The sequence below is a fragment of the Bubalus bubalis genome, chromosome 6 (assembly GCF_019923935.1).
Source record: "Bubalus bubalis isolate 160015118507 breed Murrah chromosome 6, NDDB_SH_1, whole genome shotgun sequence".
Classification (NCBI taxonomy): domain Eukaryota; kingdom Metazoa; phylum Chordata; class Mammalia; order Artiodactyla; family Bovidae; genus Bubalus; species Bubalus bubalis.
In genome coordinates this window covers 3,420,368-3,444,419 of record NC_059162.1, presented here as the reverse complement: position 1 = coordinate 3,444,419, position 24,052 = coordinate 3,420,368, and the positions used below count along the sequence as shown (strand labels likewise).

The window sequence follows — 24,052 nt, the reverse complement described above, 5'->3', positions numbered from 1 at the left end:
ACAGGGAACTCTACTCAGTAATGACATATAGGGGGAAAGAATCTAAAAATGGTGGATATATGTATAACTAATTCACTGTGCAGCACAGCAGAAACTAACACAAAATTGTAAATCAACTTTACTCCAATAAAAAGTTTTAAATAAAAAAAAGCATTGAGAAGATTTTTTTAAAAAAAGAAAAATAGATGGAACATCAATGAAAACACTCCACTCCATGAGCCTTGGTAGGCCACTCAGCGATCATCTCCCATTAAAAGGAAACACAACACACACAGCCCCAGCTGAAGAAAGCATCCCCACCACACACCACCATCAAGCTACACCTTTGCCCCAGCCCCCAAAAGAAATAACCACTTTGGAAATTAGTTCTTCTCCGTAGACTTCATGTACCAAATTCCTCTCCTGGGCAATCACGTAAAATCTAGCCAGGAATTTATTTTTTTAATTATAAGGAGAGGGTGATGCTTCTATCAATAAACTCCTGCCTCAATTAGTACAATTATCATCTGGGTCATTATTTTAAGTGTTTGAAATTTCTGCTTAAATAAGGTCACTTTCAATTCAGTAAACACACCAAAGTCATCATCTTAATTCATGGCCAGTCACCCCGGAAATGCTGAGTAAGTAAACACAATCAAGCATTAGCTAACCAGCCACAGATCCACTTGAGTTTATTAATTTCTCTCTTGGCAGAGAAACAAGAAAAGGAAGCAGACCATCAGAGACATTCACGCATCATCCATTCAATAAATATTTATTACATACCAGGTGCCAGGCACTGTTCTAAGCTAAATATAGATTTCATTGCTTTATTAATATTCAAGCCATGTTATATATGAATGTTTTAAAGAATGAGATTCCTTCTTCTCCAAAATAAAAATTTTAATTCCTGAGATGCTTTCTTTGTTTCTGCCCAGTGTGCCTTCTTCTGTAGAGTGGATGATACATCCTAACTCTTAAGCTTCAGGCTGTCCATCCTCCCTTTTAAAGAGCCCCTACCATCACCCCTCAAGTAACTAACGGATATAAACTCATACCAGAGCATTAGTGACACCCTATTTTAGAATATAAATATAAATGGTAAGAAAAGTTCATATCATTGCATTCAGATTTTTTTTATACATTTGGGTTTTGTTTCAGGGGGATTATTTATACTTGCTCAAAAGGCTTTTAATTCTAGTACACATATATATTCCAAATGCAGTCAGAGTTGTATGTAAACTGGGAATACAACCTTATCAGGGAACTTCCCTTGCCTCATTTCAAAGGAGCCCACCTGCTTCCTGCCCCTTTCCCATTGTCTGACAACACCCCCCAAAAATGGCACCTAGCCAAACTCAATACCCAGGGAAGAGACCCATGATAAGAACTGACCTCAAAGAGGTCACTTTTCACATCAGTAAAAAAGGGAGTTGCATTGGAGATTTCTGTGATCCCACTATAGCCTGCAGATTAGGGGGTCCAATCTAGTCTAATCCACTGCACCTCCATGGAGAGCTGATACGGAGCTCCCCTCCTAGTCCTATGCTTCAGGCCCCAACTCCCCCAAGGACAGCCAGCTTACCAAGTTACACAAAACACCCCCACGCAACCCAGAAGAAGAGTCAGGACTCTCCCTCCCTCTCCCGGGCAGTCTCCGGAAGCTGCTGACATCACAAAGGTGTCAACTGGCAACCTCATTGTCATGTGGCTCTCCCCTGGCTCCCCTTCACTTGCAAACGCAGGCAAGCAGGCAGGCTTCCAGCAGCAGTCTGGGAGTGAGCAACCAGCAGAGCCACCAAGCCGGGTGGTGGGGCACCCGGCCTGGCGTTTCAACTTCTGTTCAGTTCTCCTGTAATGGAAAATTGCTTTGCACAAAGCTAGAGTGTTACAGTTCTTTCCAGCGCCCTTCCCCCGCCCCACCCCGCCCCTCGCAGCCTTCTGATCAGAGGGATAGCGCCCGCTGGAAAGTGGAAGGAGGGTAGTCGCCGCGACTTACTATGTCCCTTGCTTCAGGTCCTAGGCCCGGGTGGTTACTCTTTTCCTTCGGAATGGTACTGGTATCGGGGTCAAAGTGTCCAAATAATTGTCAATGTCAAGATCAAGAAGTGATCTGCACAGGGATCCAGTTAACTGAATACCCCTCTGACATACCCCTGAACACCCGGAGGCTGTACCTGAATGATAACAAGATCCGTTTCTTGCCAGCGATGAATCTAGGACTCCTCAGTGACCTTGTTTACTTGGACTGCCAGAAGAACAGGATTCAGGAGGTGATGGATTATACCTTTGTCGGGGTCTTCAGACTCATCTACCTTGACCTCAGCTTCAACAATCTAACCTTCATCTCCCCGTACAGTTTCTCCATGCTCAGCAACCTGCTGCAGCTGAATATCTCCAACAACCCTCATCTGTTATCACTTAACAAGTACACCTTTGCCAACACCAGCTCTTTGAGATACCTGGACCTCAGAAATACTGGCTTGCAGACCTTGGATGAAGCTGCCTTCCAAAACCTCATAACACTCCAGACCCTGTATCTGAGTGGAAACCCCTGGAAATGCAACTGCTTTTTCCTGGACTTCACCATCTACTTAATAGTGTCCCATCTGAACTATCCAGGTGAGGGCTTGATTGCGTGTGGGGATGAGGATATGATGGCATAGGAGGAACTGGTTCCAGAAAAGGTAAAGTCAAAAGGTGGTTAGTATGGGAGAGAAATCTGGGTAAAACTGATTGAAAGCATTCTTATTGCTCTGCAGGATCCATCCTTGGGTTGACTGGAGAGGCAATAAGGATCAATAGAAAATGTTCTAGAATAGTTATCCAAAGGGCTGAGTTCTGCTCCCACACTCAGCCCTTACTACTCAGCTGCTGTTGGGGAAGTCTCTATTTCTCTGAGCCTCAGTTTCTTGATCCATAAAGTGGGGACAATAATATTACCAAACATAGAGATTGTCCTTTCAATGTGAAATGAGTGGAAATGATAATGTACTATAACTGCAAAGTGACAAAGTAATACAAGGGCACCGAATTCCCTTGGTAAATTATTTTAATCTGTTTAATTCAGTGACTGACTTTTCCAGGATCTAAAAGTAAATTCAGTCACTCCTAACCAGGAGAAAATCCAATGGTATGATGCATAGAAAGGAAAGTTCAATAGAGATGGAGGAGGCACAGTTGAGCCACTGAGACATGAATGAGAGGGGGAGGAGAAGAGAAGGCTTGGATATCTCCTTTGTGTTCAGATGCTAACATGCAAGGAAGGTGAGAACAGCACGAATGAGTGCAGAATGGGCCACCAATGCCCAGTGTGTCAAGCAGAGAGATTCCGAACTCACAGGCAGACGCTCAAGTCTTACCTGGTAGAGTTCCAAGCCAGTTGCTGCCACTCTGTCCACTGTCCCCACGGCTCTGCCATGGTCCCTGGGGCACTCTGGTGCCTCATCCCTTCTTCTTTTCAGTGACTTTACTGTCCCATTCTCATCCTTCAATTCCCCCACACCACCAATATCACGTTGACCCAGGGAAGGCAGAGCTTTGGATAAGTGTGAAATAATGAGCCCCTCACAGAAAGCTTGGAGCCGCTGATGTAATTAAACTCGGCCAGAACCATGTCTTCTCTGCCTTCCCTGGGTGTGCGTTTTTGAAAATAATTTCATGTACCAGCTTCACAAACGTCCTGCTGAAGTTTCCACCCTTAAGTCCAAGTGGCAATATTCTAGAAAGATTCCTGACCAAAATGCCAGGCTTTTAAGGGGCACTGGGGGAGAAGGAACTGGGTGATGATAGCAAGTAAAAAAAGCCTCCTGGCTTTCTAAGTGGGTCTGTCGTTAAATGTCTTCCAGGCACGGGCTGTACTATGATGGGGCAAGTGATGCAAAACTGGGGCTCCCAGGATGCAAAATTGAAGGTGGCACCAAGAGAAAGCATCTCCTTAAATTTCGTGCCTGAGGCACCTGGCCCTGCTGCCAGCTACTTCAACTCGAATTGTGCGTGTCACTCAGTCATGTCCAACTCTGCAACCCCATGGGTGTAGCCCCCCAGGCTCCTCTGTCCATGGGATTCTCCAGGCAAGAATGCTGGAGTGGGTTCCATTTCCTTCTCCAGGGGATCCTCCTGACCCCAGGTTTCCTGCATTGCAGGCAGACCCTTTACCATCTAAGCCAACTCAAGTTAGAATCAATCAAAAGGAACAAACTTTGTCAGACCATTTTCTTAACAGTACTAATCATAAAAGAATACAGGAGCAGTTTCTTGGGTCGCTTGCCTTGCCTCTCCAGAGATGATGTCTTCTGCTTTTCTCAAGACTGGTGCTGTGGTGGTTTCTAGAAAGCTCTCTAAAAGAAGGTTAATATTAATCATTCTCATACATTAAATGTGGTTCCCAGATGGGATTCTCCCTGTCAATGTTCGTGTAACTAGCCTGTGGACCAGCATCATCTTCTCTTGCTCCCTCCCCACCATTCATACACATTTTTCTTGAGCAGAAATTGCCAATTTGTCAGGAAGACCCCCTGCTGAAAAGTGTGAAGGAGCTTGGCTTCTTCCCCAGTCCCAGAGCCTTTCACTTCACCTCCCAGGTAATCTCCCTTAATCCAAATTTTAGCTTTTAAAGTTGTATCTTCTCAGAATTTTCAGACTAACTACTTTGGACTCTTTGACTGAATTCAATCCAGGATTGGACAGGATTATAAACTGAATCTGTTTCACTACATGTTTTCAAAAACATCAGAAGCTGGTGTCTATCTTGTCAAGCTCATAAGCTTCTCATGAATGAAGAGTCTGTCTTTTGAGGTAGACAAATCTTTTCATCCATTGTCCAATGGAAGTCCCCCACCCAACACATACACACACACACACACACACACACTCACACAAACTGAAAATCGGCTCATCTCCCTCTGCTGTTTGGTTAGATCACTTCATGCAGAAATATAGTCCCACTGCCCCAGTTCACTATTATTATCTCTTAAAGGTATCAGTGAGCCCCAAGCCAGGCATAGAACAATTTAGCTTTGTATCGGGTTTTGCAGCAACTGAAGTTTTTCACATATGAGTTTCACTTTATTTACTTTGAATTTCATACCAGCTCTTAGATTTTGTGCCCTAAGACTATGGAAAGAGGCTAGAATAGGTATTTTTGACCCTATCCTATGGTTGAGAAGATGGATTGGTTCACCCAAAGTCACACAGCTACTAAATGGCAGGAAAGTGGTTTGAACTTCCTGATTTCAAATTCAAGTCTTTTTCTATATGACTGCTATCTCTTAAGTCCTCAAATTATATAACTACAACCCAATAAGTCACTTCAGTAATAAATATAAGTTATGTCATAAGCATAGGGCCACAGCATCTAAATTTCACCTTTATGTCTTGTCTACATTTGCAACTCACACAAGATCACTTTCATTGGGTAATAAGCCCGAGCCATCATAGATTCATTATAATGTGCCTGCACTTCCCTTCCAATCCAAGGTTTCACCCCAATCTATCCAAACTCTAAAAGAATAAACCCAACTTCAGTGGTTGCTCTCCTTTGCACCTTATTCAGTCTGGTTCTCCCTTCCCATGCATACATACACACACACACAAACACATGGGCAAACACATACACACATGCACATACTATATCTACACAAACATACATACATATATATACATACTCACATTCTCGACCACATATCACATATGCATGACACACATACATGTGTAAAAATGGACAGATACACACCAACACATGAACAAACACACATACACACAAAGTTGAAAACACACGCAGTAGAATTCACGGAATGCTCCACTTGTCCTTTAGCGAGACCGCAACATAATGGAGACATTTATTTTACGTGACTCTCATATGATGACTCATGCCTCTGTTAGGTGAAAGTATCTTTGCTATTTACAAACACTCTAGTTGGACTCTCAACCTTCAGCCCACCTATTACACCACATTTTCTATCGAAATGGTAATCTTTGACATGTTCTTGAATGGTATCACATCTCTTCCCCATGTGCCCAAATTTCAGGATATAGGAAAATTTCTATGAAATAAGCTGAATAACCTTGCCGTTTATAAAGGAGAATCAAACTTAAAGATGGGTTTCATTTTAGACCCAGGGAGAATACCAAACCGTACTACTGGAGATTTTGCCTGCAGTGCGGTATTGAGGTCAGAATGACAGCAGAATTATAGTACGTAGACCATTTGAAGAGCATGGCAGTGAAGCAGGGAGCTTCCATGCTACCACTCAGCTCATCCTTTCATTCATTTAAATATTTATTATGTCCCAAACAAGTGCCCATGGAGATAACTAGCCAAGAAGCCCGGGACTATGTACAGAGACTTATGTGACTATGAGTCACCTGCACATATGTGTCCCATGGTGCAATGGGCGCCAGAACTAAACTCACCAGACAGAGCAGGACAAAGAAGGCAAGCATGTGCCTTTTGGGGTAGAACAAGCACTTGGGAAAGTCTCAGCTGTGGGTGGTGAAGGACGGCCACCATGCAGGCAGGAAAGCCCAGTGTTAAGAGCTCAGGTTCTGGAGCAAAACAGACCTGAATCATATTTCTAGCCCTGCCACTTAGTATCTGTAGGAGATCAGATAATTCATTTAACCTCTCTGCACTTCAATTTCCTCATCTTTCAGATAGGTCTAATAATAGACCCAACTGCCCAGGGATGGTACAAGGATGAAATGAGAACATTTATGAACTTCCATTAGCATTAAGACTGGCACAGCATAAACATTCAATAAATGAATGGTAGGCAGATGTAGGAAAGGTGCAAGGAGAGAGTACCAGTTATCAGTCAGGTGGCCAATGGGGCAAGCAGTGGACTTCAGCAAGGCTCGGCGGTATTGGAGGACAGTGTGCCTTGTCCAGGAGACATGCCTGTACAGATGCATGTGGGCATATAAATAGGCTATGAGAAGGTGGGCAGCAGGTCTCAGGACACTCATCCCTGAGAAAATAGGATGGAGGGAATCCTGGAGGGAGTTGGATAGTGGATGAATTATGAATACAGGAATTCATACCCTTGGAGGGTGGGAGGGAACAAAATCTCAAATAAAGGCATGGTCTCAACTGGACCATGAGACTCAGGGCTGGACCAACATCAGTAAAGGGGATTCTTCCTGAGTCATCTGAGTCTAGAACTGAAGTTCTACCTTAAAGACAAGCCCACTTCCAGAAACAGGTATGGACATGTAGGCATCTTTCAAGGGATGAAGTCAAGGAGGTCAGTTCCAACCTCCAAGGGGTAGACATGGCCTTGGGAGAAAGAAGTCACCTTCATGGTGTAATTTTGTCATTTGAAGAGTACTGAATAGAACTTTTGTCCCAGGCTCTCCCCATCCACTGCCTACCATCAGGCTACCATTAGCCATTAGAGATGTATCCTTCTGGATCCCCCAAAGTGCCCCAATCTTGAAGAGGATTGTGAAAGATACATAAATTCCTGGGCAGAATAATACAAGTGCCCCCTTGATGCCTTTGAACTGTGGTGCTGGAGAAGACTCCTGAAAGTCCCTTGGACATCAAGGAGATCAAACCAGTCAATCTTAAGGGAGATCAATCCTGAACATTCACTGGAAGGACTGATGCTAAAGATGAAACTCCAGTATTTTGGTCATCTCACCCACTCCAGCATTCTTGCCTGGAGAATCCCATGGATGGAGGAGCCAGGGGGGCTACAGTCCATGGGGTTGCAAAGAGTCGGACATGACTGAGCGACTTCACTCACTCACTCACTAACCCTACTCATTGGAAAAGTCCTTGATGCTGGGAAAGATCAAGGGCAGAAGGAAAAGAGGGCATCAGAGGATGACATGGCTGGATGGCATCACAGATGCAATGAACAAGAACTTGGGCAAACTCCAGGAGATGGTGAAGGACAGGGAGGCCTGGCGTGTTGCAGTTCATGTGGTCACAAAGAGTCAGACGCAACTGGACGACTGAACAACAACAAGCTTTTATCAACTTTCATATCAGAGGAAAGAGTGATTTCATAGGAAATACAATTAACTAAGATTAACTCTGAAACAGTGGGGAACCCTGAAGGAAGCCAAGATCCAAAAAAGACACGGAGTGGTCTTAAAAGACATGAGGGTAATAATGTGTTCTCCCCCTATGTCATACTGCAGCTTGCCCCCTCAGAGGAACTGTAGAGGAGGTTGAATGTTTTATTCACCTTGCTTCATCACAAGGCTACAGCTAATAGGAGCATCGAAACTTTCCCTTACTGACCAGAGATTTGGTGCTGTTATCAAAAGTCTTCATTAAAGGAAACCCTCAATGATAGACTCACCAGATGCACTGGAAACTGTCCAGTTCTCAAAGAGTTCGTGTATTCACTTTCCAAAGACAAAAATCATAGCAGAAACAGAAGTGAGTTGAAGTGTGCTTGTTCCCCAGATGCTCTGGTCAATACAGAGTTAAAACAGATTCACAGATTGCATTTTCTTTTTGGCTCAAGTCAGCAAATAAGAAGACTAATTCCTGGCCAGAACTGTAATTTTCCAGTCATTAATGCTATTTGAAGGTGAGCATGGAAATTGAGCTCTTCCCAGGATAGCGCTCCCCAGCAGGACAGAGTTGAATGCCTCTGAAGATGCTCTCAAAAGCTCATGCAGCTCTAAGCTCTTGGACAGAACAAGTCTGGCTTCCTACATCCCTGCACCCTGCCTCCACACTGGTCTAGCACTGTCCAACAAAAGCTTCTGCAGCAGCAGAAAAGGTCTAAATCTGTGCCGTCCAACACAGTATCCACTAGCCACATGCGGCGATTAAACTCTTGAAATAAGATTAGTGGAACTGAGGACAAAATTTTTAATTTTTTGTCATTTCAATTCATTTAAATAGCCATATTTATGACTGGTCAGGGAAGCCTTTAATATAAGATGCTTAAGCTGGAACTTTAGAATTTAGCCCCCTATCAGGTAAGTGGCTGGAGAAGGCAATGGCAACCCACTCCAGTACTCTTCCTGGAAAATCCCGTGGGAAGAGCCTGGTAGGCTGCAGTCCATGGGGTCGCTAAGAGTCGGACACAACTGAAGCCACTTAGCAGCAGCAGCGGGTAAGTGGCTATAAAGTCCAGTCCAGGATGGAGATCTTCTAACATGCAAGTTAAGTGTTTTCCCCATGCCATGATATTTCTTTACTATCAGGTACATCACAGTCCATTCAACTCTGAAACAGTTATTGTATGTTTATTATATGTTTAACATTGTTTTTTGATGTTGGGGTGCTTTATCACAGAGAAAGAAGTCATAAATCCTGTCTTTAATAAGACAAATCTAGGGATACAAGAGAGGGAAAATGCAGTTGAAAGCCAGGAGTTCTGATCTCAATCATGTCAATGTATGAGTTGGGTGGCAAGTCATTTTCTCTCTGAGTCTCACTTGTCTCTGAAATAAGGAAACAGGACTAGACACTATAAGACTCCTTCTAGTTGGACCTAAATAGAAAGGTAAGATGCACTTAGATGGAGGAAGAGGAAAGCAGTGGTCAGCAGACAGGGTCCCAAATGGGCAAGTACACAATGGGTTAGTGTTGAGGTGCAGATGTTCCTAGATGAGTACTGTGGTCACACAGTTAGGAAATGCAACCTGTAACTTCTGCATTCTCCCACCTCCTGTCTTAAACACCCTCTGCTGGCTAGAACAATTGCCTCCACCCTCCAGGGACTCAGTGCCTTGAATTTTCCTCCCAGGCCTGGCCTGCTCAACCAGCAGTTCTCAAACTCCAATGAGCACAAGAAGCCCAGGCTCCCTGTCCAGAGATGATGACCCAGTTAGCTTGGGACAGGGTCTATGAGAAGCCCGATGACAAAGACCTGGGTTCTAGCTCTACAGTGGCTGCTTCAACTAGTGAATAAGTTGATTTACACTGAGATGTTGGGGGCTTCCCTGATGGCTCAGATAATAAAGAGTCTGCCTGCAATGCAGAAGACCCAGGTTCAATCCCTGGATAGGGAAGATCCCCTGGAGAAGGAAATGGCAACCCACTGCAGTGCTCTTGTGCCTGGAAAATCCCATGGATGGAGGAGCCTGGGGGGCTACAGTCCATGGGGTCATAAAGAGTCAGACACAACTGGGCGACTAACACACTGGATGAGATGTTGGTGGCTAATAATGTTTTGATATGTCTCCCTCAAGGGGCATTTGCAATGTGACAGGGAACAAACAGAACCAGAGAGAACACAGAAAGGGACAGGCTACTAGCATAGACATGGGGGTAGTTTCAGGACAGAAGGTCTGTCTGTGTCAGCCCTTAAATTACAGTCCTTGGACCATCCTGCTTAGTCCAATGGTGGAGTCCACAAGTCAAAAAGAGGAGTCTAGGCAGGAGTGGCACCAAGGCAGGGGGATAAAGCCACTTGGGGACATCTGCAGGAAGCAGATGGGCTGGGTCATGCACTGCTTCAGGTCTAAGCCATTTAGAGGGCATTTTGAACAGAGAACATCTTAGTTTCATTCTGAGGCTATTTTATCCTGTATTCCAGGCTGCTGTAATAGGATAATGGCCCCATTTCAACCCGCCAAGTACAAAGTCATCTACAACTGTGCCAAAACTTAGATTTCCAGAATGAATTCAGGTCTTCACACCCTTCCACGATTAATACTAACCCATCTCCTCCATCAGGGAGATTGCAATAAAGACCAGATGCCAAAAGCCGGAACAGCTGGGCAGCAGACATTGCGAAGGCTGTCAACTGCTCTGCTAGCACGTCTCTCCCACCTCACCCTGGCCCTGTGGCTCCCTTCTGCTGAGAGCCGGAAAAGCAGCCTCCCAAGGGCAATGAAGCAGCTGAGAGGCTGCAACTGGGGCAGTGATCCCTGAACGATCCAGAAAACTTGAGAAGGGATGGAGGGGGCAAGCTTGTTCAGTTTGGGAAGGACCTTGTGTGATTCTCATACATTCTCTAACTCAGCCCAGTTGGAATCCCTGAGAGTGGGTGATCCAAAGCCCCCTCAAACTCAGAAATGCCAGACCTCTATGCATGACCCCTCTGGTCACCCGATACCATTCAGGCCCCTGGAAGGAGGCAGTGCAAGGCTGCCAAAGCAGCCAACCTCAGTTTCTTCATCTCTAGAGTTGAAGAATTCCGCAGCCTGAAAGAAATCCAACAAAGTGTGGATGCGGCTAGAAAAGAGAAACGGACGGTTGGCCATCTAAGGCCTTTGAATGATTTTCTAGGGAACATGCAACGTATCCTGAGAAGTTTTGGAAGGCAGGCAAGATGAATACAGAGCTAGGAGGCTTCTGTGGGCATTCAGACAAGAGAGGCTGGCAGTCTACAGCAGAGGCATGAATGAAGAGGTACAGATAGGCCAGAAGAAACTGTTCAGAAGGCAGACGCAACAGGACCTGGAACTGAACTAGACCTTCTCAGAGTCCCCTGCACTCCCTTTGTGACTCCGGGCACAATTCTAAGTAATTAACAGGTCTGTGTTCTTTAACATTTGTATTCTCTGATAGACAGGAAGGTCTACAAGATCCAAGATCAGGTCTGAATCTTCAGACACAGAGAAAGTTCTCAAAAAATATTTGAGTGAATAAAAAAGTCAATGAGATGTGGAAAATAAAGGAAAGGAAAAATCAAGTGTAATTCCCAAGGCTTTGGCTTGGACAACTGCGGGGGCTCCACTGAGAGAAGAAAGTAGTAAAGGGACTTGGGGAGAAGCCAAGTCCCGTTTTGAATGTGTTGAGCAGGAGCTCTTTGTGAGACAGGAGGCTTTTGGATGTTTTGACCTGAAATTCAGAATAGAAGATAAAATATATGTTTGGAAATCATCAGCTCACTGGTGATCATGAAAACAAAAGGATGCTTAGCATGAGAGGATCACAGGGACTGCAAGGAGATCCAACCAGTCCATTCTGAAGGAGATCAGCCCTGGGATTTCTTTGGAGGGAATGATGCTGAAGCTGAAACTCCAGTACTTTGGCCACCTCATGAGAAGAGTTGACTCATTGGAAAAGACCCTGATGCTGGGAGGGATTTGGGGGCAGGAGGAGAAGGGGACGACAGAGGATGAGATGGCTGGATGGCATCACCAACTCTATGGACGTGAGTTTGAGTGAACTCCAGGAGTTGGTGATGGACTGGGAGGCCTGGCATGCTGCGATTCATGGGGTCGCAGAGAGTCGGACATGACTGAGTGACTGAACTGAACTGAACATATCAAAGGATAAATTAAGAAGTGCAGAAAACTGAATAAAGTGAGGGGATCGGCAAAGTAAACATGACACAGAGTGGTGTGGGCTTTCTAAACAAAGGCAAGAGCAAGTGCAAAGACCCTAGGGTAGAATAAGTTCGATGTAGTAGAAGGTGAGTATGGCTGAAGAGGAGTGAAGCCAAGGTAAGAGATGAGGTTAAAAATCAAAGGCCAGATCATATAGGACCTGGAGGTCATGGAGAAGCTTTCGATTTTATTCCAAATGTGACAGGAAGTTATGAAAGGGTTTTAAGTGGAGAAGAGACACGATCTATGATATACAGCTGCCTCCCACTGCTAGATGGAGAGCTGGGAAAGCGGGGACCTGAGTTAAGAGGCTGCCTCAGTTTTCAGGCAGCAGGGAACAGTGGCTTGGCCCCAGGTAATGGTCCAGAGAAGGTAAGAATCGGGGTATACTGTGAAGGTCGGACTAACAGGGCTGGCTCATGGCTTGAATTATGGGATGTGAGAGAGGCAGCAAGAAGGACTCCCAAGTCTCTGCCTGGGCAACTGGTGAATGGTGTTGCCCTTCCACCACTGAGCTTTTCTAAATTGCCTCTTACCCATGAGGACAATAACTGTCCACTATCTGAATTTTTCCAAGAAGATGGGTAGTTATTCACAAGGTCCAGCTCTAGGCCAAACTGAGAGCCAACTAGGGTTTACAAATTAGCTTCCCAGAACTGCCTGGTACCATCCCCCAGGTCTGATATGCAGTTGGCTCCTCTCCCCCCATCATAACCTGCTACAGAAAGTCAGTAGCAGGGGCTCCACATGGGAGGGCTTAAGTCTTTGGCTTCTTTTCCAGAGGACTTTACACTTTAAGCTTTATTTTATCAGTGAAGTGAAGCTCTTGCTGACAGAATTCTGGGCACTGAGAAGCACCTGAGAAATGCCATGAAGAAAAGGGGTCTTTCTACCTGTAAACTTTGCTCATCTACAGCTGCTCATACAAAAGACCAGTCCTGTAGTCTAAGCAACTTTAAAGCACAGGAATAATCAGGCTGAACTTGCTAGACTTCAAGGTTTCTTCCTGTAGTGTTCCAATGGTCTATGAATCATACTTAAACCTTACCAAAATATGAACTGTTCATGCAAGGGGAAAAATTGTTATAAGAACTGTACTGCCCAAGCCCAAATCATCCAAAGCCAAGGATGCTTTAGACCAGGAGTCAGCACACACTTTCTACCTATGGCTGATTCTTGTTGATTGACAGAAAACAACAAAATTCTGTAAAGCAATTACCCTTCAATTAAAACAAATCAAAAAAAAAAGGACAAATAAATATTTTAAGCTTTGTGGGTCTTTGTTGTGACTACTCTGTCTCTGTAGCATGAAAGCAGCCATAGAAAATACATGAATGAATGGTCATGGCTGTGTTCCAATAAAACTTTATTTATCAATACAAAAACATGCCACAGGATGGATTTGGCCCACAGATTGTAGTTTGCTAAAGCCTGGCTTCCATCAAGGGAAGACAATCTGGGTGATGAGAGAAAGGAGCTCTAGGGAGGCAAAAGTAGGAGCCAATGTCAGGATTAGAAATACTCAGAGGACCATGCATGAGGGTCTAAGAAGGGGCCTTGTTGGCCAGTTGGCTTTGGTTGTGCTGGGCTGCATATGGTGCAATCCAGGTTCCCCTCTAGGGAGTCTTCTCTGAGCCATTCATAGTATGCTGCTGCTGCTGCTTAGTCACTTCAGTCATGTCCAACTCTGTGCAGCTCTGTGGACTGTCACCTGCCAGGCTCCTCTGTCCATGGACTCTCCAAGCAAGAGTACTAGAATGGATTGTGATGCCCTTTTCCTGGGGATCTTCCAGACTCAGGGATCAAACCCAGGTCTCCTGCATTGCACGCAGATTCTTTACTGCTGAGCCACCAGGGAAGCCCCACTCATAGTACGGCAGAATATAATAGTGTTCCCTTCAAATTCCATCAGAAACAAGTCCTGCACAGCAAAGCCAAAAACATGAGTTTTAAAGAACTGCTGTATGAGAATCCAGCTGAGTTATTTCAAATCCTTAAAGATGATGCTGTTAAAATGTTGCACTCAATATGCCAGCAAATTTGGAAAACTCAGCAGTGGCCACAGGACTAGAAAAGGTCAGTTTTTATTCCAATCCCAAAGAAAGGCAATGCCAAAGAATGCTCAAACTACTGCACAATTGCATTCATTTCAGATGCTAGCAACATAATGCTCAAAATTCTCCAAGCTAGGCTTCAACAGTATGTGGACTGAGAACTTCCAGATGTTCAAGCTGGATTTAGAAAAGGCAGAGGAACCAGAGATCAAGTTGTCAACATCTGTTGGATCATAGAAAAAGCAAGAAAGTTCCAGAAAAACATCTACCTGTGCTTCATTGACTATGCTAAAGCCTTTGACTGTGTGGATCACAACAAACTGTGGAAAATTCTTCAAGAGATGGGAATACCAGACCGTCTTACCTGTGTCCTGAGAAATCTGTATGCAGGTCAAGAAGCAGCAGTTAGAACTGGGCATGGAACAATGAACTGGTTCCAAATTGGGAGAGGAGTACATCAAGGCTGTATATTGTCACCTTGCTTATTTAACTTACATGCAGAGTACATCATGCAGAATTTTGGACTTAATGAAGTACAAGCTGAAATCAAGATTGCAGGGAGAAATATCAATAACCTCAGATTTAGATAACACCACCCTTATGGCAGAAAGCAAAGAGGAACTAGAGAGCACCCTGATGAAAGTGAAAGAGGAGAGTGAAAAAGCCAGCTTAAAACTCAGCTTTGAAAAAAACAAAGATCATGGCATCTGGTCCCATCACTTCATGGCATATAAATTGGTAAACAATGGAAACAGTGACAGACTTTATTTTCTAGGCTCCAAAATCACTGAGATGGTGATTGCAGCTATGAAATTAAAAGATGCTTGCTCCTTGGAAGAAAAGCTATGACAAACCTAGACAGTGTTAAAAAGCAGAGGCATTACTTTACAGGCAAAGGTCTGTATAGTCAAAGAGATGGTTTTTCCAGTATGGATGGATATATGGATATGAGAGTTAGACCATAAGGAAAGCTGAGTGCTGAAGAATTGATGCTTTTGAATTGTGGTGTTGAAGAAGACTCTTGAGAGTCCCTTGGACTGCAAGGAGATCAAACCAGTCAATCCTAAGGGAAATCAGTCCTGAATATTTACTGGAAGGACTGATGCTAAAGCTGAAGCTCCAGTACTTGGGCTGCCTGATGTGAAAAACTGATTCATTGGAAAAGACCCTGATATTGGGAAAAGTTGAAGGCAGGAAAAGAAGGGGACGACAGAGGATGAGATGGTTGGATGGCGTCTTGAGTTGATGGACATGAGTTTGAGCAAGCTCCAGGAGTTGGTGATAGACAAGGCAGCCTGGCATGCTGCAGTCCATGGGGTCACAAAGAGTCAGACACGACTGAGCAACTGAACTGAACTGTATGAGATTAGGCCAATAATCCACACGTTTTCTCCTGTGTGCATTCAACAGATATTTATCAAGGCTCTATTGTGTGCTAGCACTAGGGATATACAGGTGAACAAACAGCATCTTTGCTCTCAAACAGTTCTCAAGCAGTGACTGGAACAATAGCTACCTTTTGATATCATGCTTGCAGCCCTTGTATCCTCAACCCCATCTCCATCTGCACTTACCCTCATCTCCTCCTCCACTCTCAGAAGACAGTTCAAGGCTTACCCTTCATTTTGTCCTGGAGACCATCTGTTCCTGCCTCCTCCAAGACTTCACATCCCTTAGCTCACTGAATTCTCCCTAAATTCTCACAAGGTAAGCAGGGATTGGTATTAGCCTAGTGTAGAATAATCCAAGATGGTATGAGGTTAGCTGCCCATCTATGGCCTTCTATCACCCCAAGGTCTCTTTCCTCCCACTAAGCCTTATGTCAATAACATTGCCCCCAAGGGACATTAATAACAAAAAATATTTAATCCACTCAACAAACATACTTTGAGCTCTGGTGTCTGTTAAGCAGTACTCTAGATGTTGGGGACACAATAGTGAACACAAATCCATGTCTTCATGGAGTTCATAATCTAGCAGACAGAAGCAGACAGATGTATACATAGTAAACCCACTGCCTCAATAAAAACATAATTTAGCTGGACAAAAAAAAAAAAAGACAAAGTACTGAACATCCAATGATATTCAGCAAGCTAGGGCCTAATAAGGAGAAATGGGGGAACTGGGCCTTTCTCTAGGTTCCAGGTGGAAATTTTTACCACAAAGTGCTTAGACTGATAGAAACTGGCATTTGTTCTCCAAGGGGCAGTTGCAGTATAACTGAAGTCTGCAAATTCTATGCTCTCCCATTACATGGCCGTCAGCTGGAGGCTGGCCTCCTCCCCTTAGCCCAGGCAGTTCCTGAGCAAGACTGTCCAGGGAACTCAAAGCAGCCTGCTCATCTGGAGAGCCACGCAGACTGCAGAACTGTGGTCACTTTTGTGGATTAAGAAAAAGAGCAGTTCCTCATAAAGCCACCAGGTTCAAGCTGGTTTTCTGAAGGAAGGCTTCCTCAGTTGCTATGCTACCAGGTGTGGTTCTGGGTCCCTGAAACTTTTCCCTTCATGCGTTGATTGTGGCAGACAGGTTTTCCACTTGTGAGCAATGTGCCACATGAGGAACTAAAGAAGCGTGTGGTTTATGTTTCCTTGGGAACTATTTTCAGGGAGAATTTAAACATTAATGATACCTGTAATTGTACCTAGGCACTTTACCTGGGCAAATGCTCTGCACCTATGAAGTGGAGCCGAGGCGTTTGTAATGTGAATGAAAGCCCTGGGATTGTGTGGTGCACATCATACACAACAGTGCCTGGCAGCCTTTTCTCAGAGGCAAGGAGATCAAGAAAGCCAGAGAAGGAGTAATTGATGAACAATTTACTCATTCTGTAGCCTGGGAATAGTTAAAACTATGTAGTGGAGTGCTTTCCTGGTGTCTCAAAAGGTAAAGAATCTGCCTCCAATGTGGGAGACCCAAGCTTGATCCCTGGATTGGGAAGATCCCCTAGAGAAGGGAATGGCAACGCATTCCAGTATTCTTGCCTGGAGAATTTCATGGACAGAGGAGCCTGGGAGGGTACAATCCATAAAGTCGCAAAAAGTCAGACACGACTGAGCGACTAACACACACACACACCCAGAGGGGTGCTCAAGAGTAGAGTTTAATTTCGTGAAGCACCTTATATGACGCCTAAGAACATATAAGACACTCCAAGATGAGCAGATAGGTCCATAAACTCTAAAGTCATCATACTAGACTAGGAGAAGAATGCATGACTAACAAGCTAAAGAAGAGATGAACCAATAAGGACCTATTGTGTACCATATGGAACTCACCCTGATGTTACCTAACAGCCTGAATGGGACGGAAGTTTGGGGCAGAATGGATACATGTGTACGTCTGGCTGAGTCCCTTTGCTGTTCACCTGAAATTGTCACAATGTTGTTTATCGGCTATCCCCCAATACATAGTGAAAAATTTTTTTTAAAACAGAGAGAGATGAAATAATAGAGAGCTGCTGCTGCTGCTAAGTCGCTTCAGTCGTGTCCGACTCTGTGCGACTCCATAGACGGCAGCCCACCAGGCTTCCCATCCCTGGGATTCTCCAGGCAAGAACACTGGAGTGGGTTGCCATTGCCTTCTCCAATGCATGAAAGTGAAAAGTGAAAGTGAAGTCGCTCAGTTGTGTCCGACTCTTAGCGACCCCATGGACTACAGCCCACTAGGTTCCTCCTTCTAGGATCATTTAAAAAGTGGGAGAAATGGAAAACAATAGTTAATCCAAATATATCAGCCTAACATAAAATGTTAATGGGCTGATTAAAATACAGTTTACTAGACTGAAGGAAGAACTAAGCCCAGCTGCAGCCTGCTTACTAAATGTACCTTAAATATAGGAACACAGAAAGATTAAAAGTAAAATGATAGGAAAAGATATGCAATACAAACACTAACCAAAAGAAAAGGGTAAATCTACCAGAAAGACCTAACAGTTATATATATATTTAAGAACACTGCTTCAAAATATGTAAGCAAAACTTGACAGAACTATTTCGATAAGTAGACAAGTGCACAACCATAACTGATGATTTTAACATACTTCCCAGTAACTGCTGCTGCTGCTGCTAAGTTGCTTCAGTCGTGTCCAACTCTGTGTGACCCCATAGACAGCAGCCCACTAGGCTCCTCTGTCCCTGGGATTCTCCAAGCAAGAACACTGGAGTGGGTTGCCATTGCCTTCTCCAATGCATGAAAGGGAAAGTGAAGTCGCTTAGTCGTGTCCGACTCCTAGCGACCCCATGGACTGCAGCCCACCAGGCTCCTCCGTCCATGGGACTTGCCAGGCAAGAGCACTGGAGTGGGTGCCATCGCCTTCTCCATCCCAGTAACTAGCAGACAGCAAATAGGCTAACAGTGGCCGAGACAATAAATAAAGTTAACAAAAAGACAAAAAAGATGAAAAGTCAATAAAGACGTAGACAATCTGTATAAAAGTACACTCATTGGCATACATAGAACAATGTATTCAACAAAGACAACACATTTTTTCAGTGCACATGCAAAAATTACTAAAACAGACCCTATTATAAAGAAAATTCTTAATCAACTTCAAAGGACTGAAATCAGAAAAAGTATGCCTCTGACTACGGTAGAACTGAACTAGAATTGAATAATGAAAGCAGTGCTAGAAAATCCCCAAATATTAAAAATCAAGTAATTCAAGGAATAATAGCTCTTATTAACATTATGGACATGGATTATCAGACATGGATTATGCCTTCAAGAGCTAAAAGTCTGTCTTGTAGGAGAGAAAAGATGCTTTTTGCAGGACTTTCATATGGTCCAGTGGTTAAGACTTCACTTGCAGGGGTTATAGTTTCGGTCCCTGATCAGGGAGCTAAGATCCCACATTCCTATGGCCAAAAATCCAAAGCATAAAGCAGAAGCAATACTGTGACAAGTTCAATAAAGACTTTAAAAGTGGTCACATCAAAAAAATCTGTTTAAAAATACGCTTTTTCAAAAATTTTTTTGATGCTTTGCTTTTCTAGCAAATAACCACCAAGTAAGACAGAACGTGATAGGTGCAGTAAGAATGATACTAGGAAATGCAACAGATGAGTCCATGGTGGGAACAATCACAACATATCCTCTGAACTGTGAGGATGAAGTGGCTGGGGAAGGGTTCCTGGAAGTAGATGCATTTACATTAGACCTTGAAGGACAGGAAGGACTTGATGATGCAAAAATTGGAGGAAGAGATATTTGATGCTAAAAGAGCAGTGTAACAAAGCTAGCTGTAGGTAAGGGGGAGAGGTAACCAAGGAGCAAAGAGAGTTTAATTTGACTAGAATACAGGGTGAGTTACGGGGAGAACTGAGAAGTAAAGTGGGAATGGTAGAACGGGGCAATGCTGAGGGCTCTGAACACCAGGCGGTCTGGATGTTATCCTGAGCCCTGCGGGGGAGTCAGACAGGGGTTTTGAACCAAAGTGTGACTGGCAAGAACCAAGCTTGCAGAAGGGGAAATCTGGCAGGAGTGTGTGCAGTGGTCCAGAGCTGGGGAACTGGCAATTGTGGAGACAGACGTGCTGGGAGGTGAGCAGCACTCACACCTTGGCGGTGACAGGTAATGAAGAGGGGAGAGAGAATGCAGCGGTAGAAAAACCCTCTCCACAGAGCCACCCACATCCCTCACTTAAAAGCAGCCTAACAATGCATTAAAATCACTGCCTAATTGCTCCTTTCAAGGTAATGCTCCAAAATGGGGAAATAACGCATTTAATGTTTAGTCTCGTATCTGCCGCCCAAGCCCTGATTTGAAAGCCTAATCTTTTTTAAAATAGAATGAGATAAACCCCTCTGCACCCACCGCTGGGCACACTCCAGACCCTCAGAGTCCCATGTTCTCCTTTCTCATATACATCTTTCTTTTCTTTTTTTTTTTTTTAAGATTATGTCTTTATTTTAATCAACATAGAGAATTAATTCCTTGGCTGTAACATCTTTCTTTGTATATTCCCACATGCTGTCTCTGGCAGCTTGGGCAGGTGATCTAAGCCCTGTCTTGCTAGAATTCCTGAAGATTGCCAGAGTCTTCCCTCACCTCACCAGCTTCCGCTTGGGCCTCCTGGAAAAGCCCCAGAGGTCCTTGAACCAGGCTGACTAGAGAGAGGTCTTGAGACATAACTGCGTTCCTGACCCTTTACAGCACCCTGAGATGGAAGCCCAAGGGCCCTTTCCTCTCCAGTTGGCCTGGGTCACCCACAGGGCCTCTGTCTCACACTCATTCTACAGAGGGGCTTCTTCCTCTCCTTTCCTCTGTAATCTTTGCAAACAGTCGATGCGGCAGCCCCATGCTGGCTTCCTCCTCCTGTGACTAAAACCTCAACCAAGAGCGAGTCCTCAGTAGCATTACAAACATCAGGCCATCTTCCTGAAAGTAACCAACAAGTTCTCTGTAGGTGCACAGACCAGGAACCAGGGTGCAGGCAATGGTGTCCAGTTTGAAGAGGACTTAATGGTCAGCCTGGGCAGCTCATTCCAGTCACCCAGAACCAGCTGCCTCCCAGTAAGCTCATCTCTATATTCCTTTCCCTATTTCTCCTGCTTCTAGCTCCAGTCCAAACTGATTTCTCTCATTTCCTTGGTCACCAAGGAAATCAGTGCCTTTACATAGCCTGGGCTTCCCTTGTGGCTCAGCTGGTAAAGAATCTGCCTGCAATGCAGGAGACCTGGGTTTGATCCCTGAGTTGGGAAGATCCCCTGGAGAAGAGAAAGGCTACCCACTCCAGTATTCTGGCCTGGAGAATTCCATGGACTGTATAGTCCATGGGGTCCCAAAGAGTCGGACACAACTGAGTGACTTTCAGTACTACCACTACATAGCCTGGAGTGCCTACCCTGTTGTAGGGGAAGCTTCTCCCCGCATTAGTCTCTCTCTGTGACTCCCACTTCTGCAAAACAAGCTCAGATGGCTCAGTCCAGGTTTTCTGTCTCCTGTCCTCTGCTGAGATCCTGCAGTTTATCCAGAACCTTCAGGTTAGGAAACTTTTCTGAGTCTCAGTTTCTTGATGTGAAAAACAAGAATGAAAATGTGTCAACATTCTTGTAAGAATTAAATGAGATAGCATTTGCATATCACTTAGCATGTAGACAGATGCTACTATGATTCTGATCATAGTTGTCTTAAGCCCTAATCTCAGCCCTGAATGGAAACTCATTTATCTAATACTTGCTGGATATTTTCACCTGGACACTGCACACAGGCACCTCAGCATCAGCGTGGCAGAGTATATGGAGCTAGAAAAATGCAGGGCTGACAACAGAGCTCTGAGCAGTCTGTGCAGCTCTCATGTACAGTGTACTACGTGCACTGCTGTGTACAGTAGCTCACCTGCTCACCTGTGCCGGTTAAATCCTCTTTATTACCCTGAGAATAGATGTTATTCTTTATCAGTTCAGTTCAGTTGCTCAGTCATGTCCGACTCTTTGCGACCCCATAGAATGCAGCATGCCAGGCTTCCCTGTTCATTACCAACTCCTGGAGCTTACTCAAACTCATGTCCATTGTGTAGGTGATGCCATCCAACCATCTCATTCTCTGTCGTCCCAGTCTCCTCCGGCCTTCAATCTTTCTCAGCGTCAGGGTCTTTTCTAATTAGTCAGTTCTTCATATCAGGTGGTCAAAGGATTGGAGTTTCAGCTTTAGCATCAGTCCTTCCAATGAATATTCAGGACTGATCTCCTTTAGGATTGACTGGTTGGATCTCCTTGCAGTCCAAGGGAATCTTCAAGAGTCTTCTCCAACACCATAGCTCAAAAGCATCAATTCTTCGGTGCTCAGCTTTCTTTATAGTCCAACTCTCACATCCATACATGACTACTGGAAAAACCATAGCTTTGACTAGATGGACGTTTGTAGGCAAAGTAATGTTTCTGCTTTTCAATGTGCTGTCTAGGTTAGTCATAACTTTTCTTCCAAGGAGCAAGTGTCTTTTAATTTCATGGATATAGTTATTCTTTATAGGATGAGGCAATGGGATTCAAAGACAGTATAAAACATCCTGCTGACGTTTCCAAAATTAGTGACAGTGGGTTTGAATTCTAGTCTGTCTGACTCCATGACCCACTTTTCCTTCTATTATATACTGAAGTCCACCTTGCTTGGTGTGGGGAGGTGCTCAGAGAAGGAGCCAGGCAGCTGAGTCAGCCGCTAAAAAGGACTGAGACTCACGTAGATCATGAGAGATGCCAACAGCATCACAGAAGCAGAACTGCTTCCCATATTGGCTGTCCCTTTGCCCTGAGCTCGTCCCTGATTTCTCCAGGTTGAGAATGTAGAGAACACACAGTAGGCATTTCCAGAGAATCCTGTCCCTCCTAAGTGGGGTGTGATGACCTAGGGTGGCCTTAGTGATCCCTGGCTGGGCTCAAGGTGGAGGGGAAGGTGGGGGTAAGATGAGGAAGGGGAGCAAGAGATGCCAAGCACTGATGGAGCTCTGTGGAGTGTCAACACTCCATGACCATCTTGCTTAAGTTTCCAAACTCCCAGCTCTTTCTGTGGTCTCCCCATTCCTTGAAGAGCCTTAAAAAGCAAAGATCATTTTCAGGAGGTGATGTGAATGCAGCTAGAAGTGAAGTTTCTCAGTCATGTCCGACTCTTTGCAATCCCATGGACTGTAGCCTACCAGGCTCCTCCATCCATGGAATTTTCCAGGCAAGAGTACTGGAGTGAGTTGCCTGAATGCAGCTAAGCCTGAGGAAAAAAGTCCAGGTGCAGTCTCAAACCTTACTATGCCCAGAGATCACCTGGAGATCTTGTTAAGATGCAGATTCTGATTCAAGGAGGTCCGGGTGTGCTGCCTGAGATTCCACATTTCTCACGGGGTCCCCGTCATGCCGGTACCACTGGCCCCCAGACCACGCTTTGAGTAGCCGGTGTCCAGGCCATCACTCCAGGTCCCCGCTGGCCTCACAAGCCTAGGAGTTCTGTTTCAGCACTCTGCCTGCTGTATGTTTCCTCTTAGATGAACAAAATGCCACTTGCGTGGAGCCCACAGAGCTGGCAGGATGGCCCATCACGAAGGTGGGGAACCCGCTCCGGTATATGTGCATCACGAACCTAGATCTCCAGGACTACATCTTCTTGCTGCTCATCAGCTTCTGCATCTTCTGCGCGGGAACCGTGGCCGCCTGGCTGACCGGCGTGTGTGCTGTGCTCTACCAGAACGCCTGCCGCAAGTCGAGTGAGGACGAGGTGGAGGACGAGGAGGCGGAGAACGAGGACGAGCAGAGGGTGGAAGTCAGCAGGCGGATTTTTCATAGCAGGGTGGACTCAGGCCATGATGGGTTCCCTCAGCTGATTTAGTTGCAGAGGCTGAAGCTGCTGTCTGATGCAACTTTCCCAGACTCCCGCCTTCCGTCTTGCCTTCCGCTTCCCATTCCTCAGAGCTGTCTTAGAAATGAAAGCCTACTATTATGGTAAAGTACTATTAAGGTAAAATAAATAAAATGTTTGGTGGTCATTTCACAGCTTGGTCTTCTTCTGCTCAACCAACCCAAGCACGATTTCTCAAGCTCAGATGGATGGGGTAGAACCGAGGCTAGGGAAGCTGCTGTAGGATCTAAACGTTGAGAAAGCCCATCCTGAAAAGGGGCCACATTGTGTTTGATGAGCACCTACTCTGCCCCTAAATTAAGTGCTGGGGGGAGGCATCTGGGAAATATAATATTTAAAAGATTTGTCCTGGAAGAGCGACAAGCTGGTTCAGAGGAGTAGTCAACATTAATGTGAATCAAATGGAGAGAAACGCAAGACAAAATGACAAG

The 24,052-nt window shown here is 44.9% G+C and overlaps 1 protein-coding gene across 1 annotated transcript; it reads left to right on the top strand.

The window, feature by feature from the left end:
- The first annotated feature begins 1,979 nt into the window (after window positions 1-1,979).
- On the top strand, window positions 1,980-23,724 carry LRRC52 (leucine rich repeat containing 52). The gene is made up of 2 exons (XM_006057287.4): window positions 1,980-2,601; window positions 23,251-23,724. Exons 1-2 carry the CDS (start codon window positions 1,980-1,982, stop codon window positions 23,589-23,591), a joined length of 963 nt encoding a protein of 320 aa, XP_006057349.3. The 3' UTR covers window positions 23,592-23,724.
- The last annotated feature ends 328 nt before the right edge of the window (window positions 23,725-24,052 follow it).

Bases quoted from the DNA above. Each gene is read 5' to 3' on its own strand.
- LRRC52 (XM_006057287.4), top strand. From the start codon at position 1,980: ATGTCCCTTGCTTCAGGTCCTAGGCCCGGGTGGTTACTCTTTTCCTTC. The intron at 2,602-23,250 runs GTGAGGGCTTGA...GTTTCCTCTTAG, and splicing joins GTCCCATCTGAACTATCCAG to ATGAACAAAATGCCACTTGC.